This window comes from Triticum dicoccoides, unplaced genomic scaffold (genome assembly GCF_002162155.2).
Source record: "Triticum dicoccoides isolate Atlit2015 ecotype Zavitan unplaced genomic scaffold, WEW_v2.0 scaffold192384, whole genome shotgun sequence".
NCBI classification, from domain to species: Eukaryota; Viridiplantae; Streptophyta; class Magnoliopsida; order Poales; family Poaceae; genus Triticum; species Triticum dicoccoides.
The window spans coordinates 1-2,480 of NW_021230826.1; the positions used below are offsets into that span (position 1 = coordinate 1).

General features: G+C 47.7%; 1 protein-coding gene across 1 annotated transcript; it reads right to left on the reverse strand.

Annotated features, from left to right (window-relative positions):
- Positions 1 to 6: 6 nt before the first annotated feature.
- On the reverse strand, positions 7 to 647 carry LOC119344912 (putative glycine-rich cell wall structural protein 1). The gene has a single exon (XM_037615200.1). It carries the CDS (start codon positions 622 to 624, stop codon positions 28 to 30), a length of 597 nt encoding a protein of 198 aa, XP_037471097.1. The 5' UTR covers positions 625 to 647; the 3' UTR covers positions 7 to 27.
- Positions 648 to 2,480: the final 1,833 nt, after the last annotated feature.

The following is a 2,480-nucleotide window of genomic DNA, read 5'->3' on the forward strand; positions in this document are numbered from 1 at the left end:
TTTTTTAGATTCCTCACATGAAGGGGATTAGGGGTTGGCATTGCCATACCCAGATCCAGCACCTTTGCCTGCACCACTCCCACCATTTCTTCCTCCTCCATTGCCACCACCGTTTCCACCAGCATCTGCATTTGTACTACCTTGTCTATACCAATTGTTAGTAGCTGTAGCTGAGCCAGAACCAGTGCCACTACCAGCCCCATATCCACTAGATCCTTGATAACCACTAGCTTTCCCTCCACCACCGCCACCACCGGCACCGCCAGCGCTAGTATATCCACCATAGCCACCACCATAAGGATATGAAGATCCTTGACTATATTGACTGGAACCAGAGCCAGAGCCGGACCCGCTACCATATCCAGTTCCACCATTTTGGCCACCGCCTCCGCCGCCACCTCCACCTCCACCGCTTGCATGGCTACCACTACTAGAACTCACGCCAGACCCAGTTCCACTCCCAGCACCCGAGCCACCACCACTCACAGTTCCCCCACCCTCTCCTCCTCCCGCTCCCGTTCCCGTGGCGCTTCCACTGTCGAATCTAACCACCCTTGCAGCATTGGCCAGTCCAATGCTCAAGAGGACAACATAGCCGAGGGCTACTAGCTTTGTGCCTACCATTGTGTGTGTTTTATGGAAGTGTGTACTCGTGCAAGATGAGATGAGTTCTAAGCGAAATATCAATGGATATTTATAGTGGTGCTTCCAGCCATGCATGTTGGGGGTGTTGGTGGAGTTGTTGACGAAGTCATGTCTCAACTGTAGGTGGAGGCTTAGAATAATTAGTGCCTTAATTGGTGCAGGTAAAAGTAAACGAGATGACTGACTTCTAATCGTGACCGCATCCGGTTGGGTCAATAGTTCTAAAACACATGCATGCTAGCATCCACTGATGAACACATCTAGCTCCAGGCTTGAATAGTTGACATTAGAGCAGAGGAGACAGCAACCTGGAAGTTTCGGTAGTTGAATTTGGAGTTGGAGGGTATTGTACTAGCAGATGGCAAAAATCCAAACCACGTTCATGCCGGCACCAAGGATCATCTTGTCAAGGTAATTAAGCCTACACCACCACTGAATGCCTGGACTAATTACATCTGTGTCCGTTTATGCTACTTGCATGCATGATTACAATTTTGTCTTACGGTCAAATAACCATGCATGCATGCATGCATCTATCTATCTATCTATCTATCTATCTATACCTATACTAATTAGGCACTTCCCGGAAATTACCGTGTTAATTATAAATTAAGAACTGTTCATCTGGTGGAACCGAGTTGTTACGGTGTAGATCTGACATGTCCTCCCGTAATTAAAGCAATGTCTATCTCTTCAACAGAATAAAAAAATCTCTCTCTCTCATAGAAAAATAAATGATCAAGTTCAAGTGGGATGGTAAGATCGATCCAAAACCACGTGCATGCCAGCACCGTAAGTCTATACGTATCGTACACCATATTATTTGATGCCCGGACTTGTTCAAGTTAATAGCTGAACAGGTTGTAAACCGTGATACATAGCTGCTTTTTCATGTACTAAACGAAAATCTACGGCAACGCTGCTTTATGAGCCGAGATGGTCACTGCCACGCCAAACAGCAAAGGGAAGCAGCCGTTACTGCCATGCTAGCAAAATCAACAGACCTCACCTAGCCAGATAGATAGGTCAACAATAATTTACGACAACGAGCCATCAAACCATCGCAGCTGACATTGTCGAGATGGGGAGGCTCGAGGAAACTTTATTCGCCACACCGACGGCGCTGCCGCGCAATCCTAGTAAAAGCATCAAAGAGTGGAATACTAGAGATCCATATGGTAGATCAAGGCTTTCCCACACTCCCATATCAGCAGTGGAGGTCGTGGCGACCTACCACCGGACAAGAGATGGCAGCGCGGTGCATCCAGAAAATTTCCTCTCCAGGGTTTGAGAGGTGAGAACGGTTCTCTCTCTCTCATAGAAACATAATTAACTAGTTTTTTGGCGGAAAAACTCACAATCTATTCACTAGAACAGCAACTGCTGCCATTGTAGAGTAGCGTAGATTGGAAGGATCCAACTTGAAGACACATGAACGTAGACAAACTACGATAAGATTCGAGCAAATCCACCAACGACAGATCCGCCAGAGACACACCTCCACACGCCCACCGATGATGCTAGACGCACCACTGGAATGGGGACTAGACGGGAAGAACCTTATCCCATCTTTAGTGAGCCGCCGCCATCTCGTTATCCTGGGTAGGACACAAACCCTACCAAAACTCGAAGGAACATCTAAAGACGGAGCCCTCCACCGACAAGGATCGGGATCCACCGCGTCGCCATGGCCCTAAAGCCACCGGAGACGAGACGGACCGGTGGCGGCGCCGGAGGGAGATAGCCTTTTCTTGGGGAAGAGGCATAGGCAACATAATTAACTAGTTTGATGTCACAAAAAAATCAGCTACCTTAAATTTCAGAGAAAAACTAGC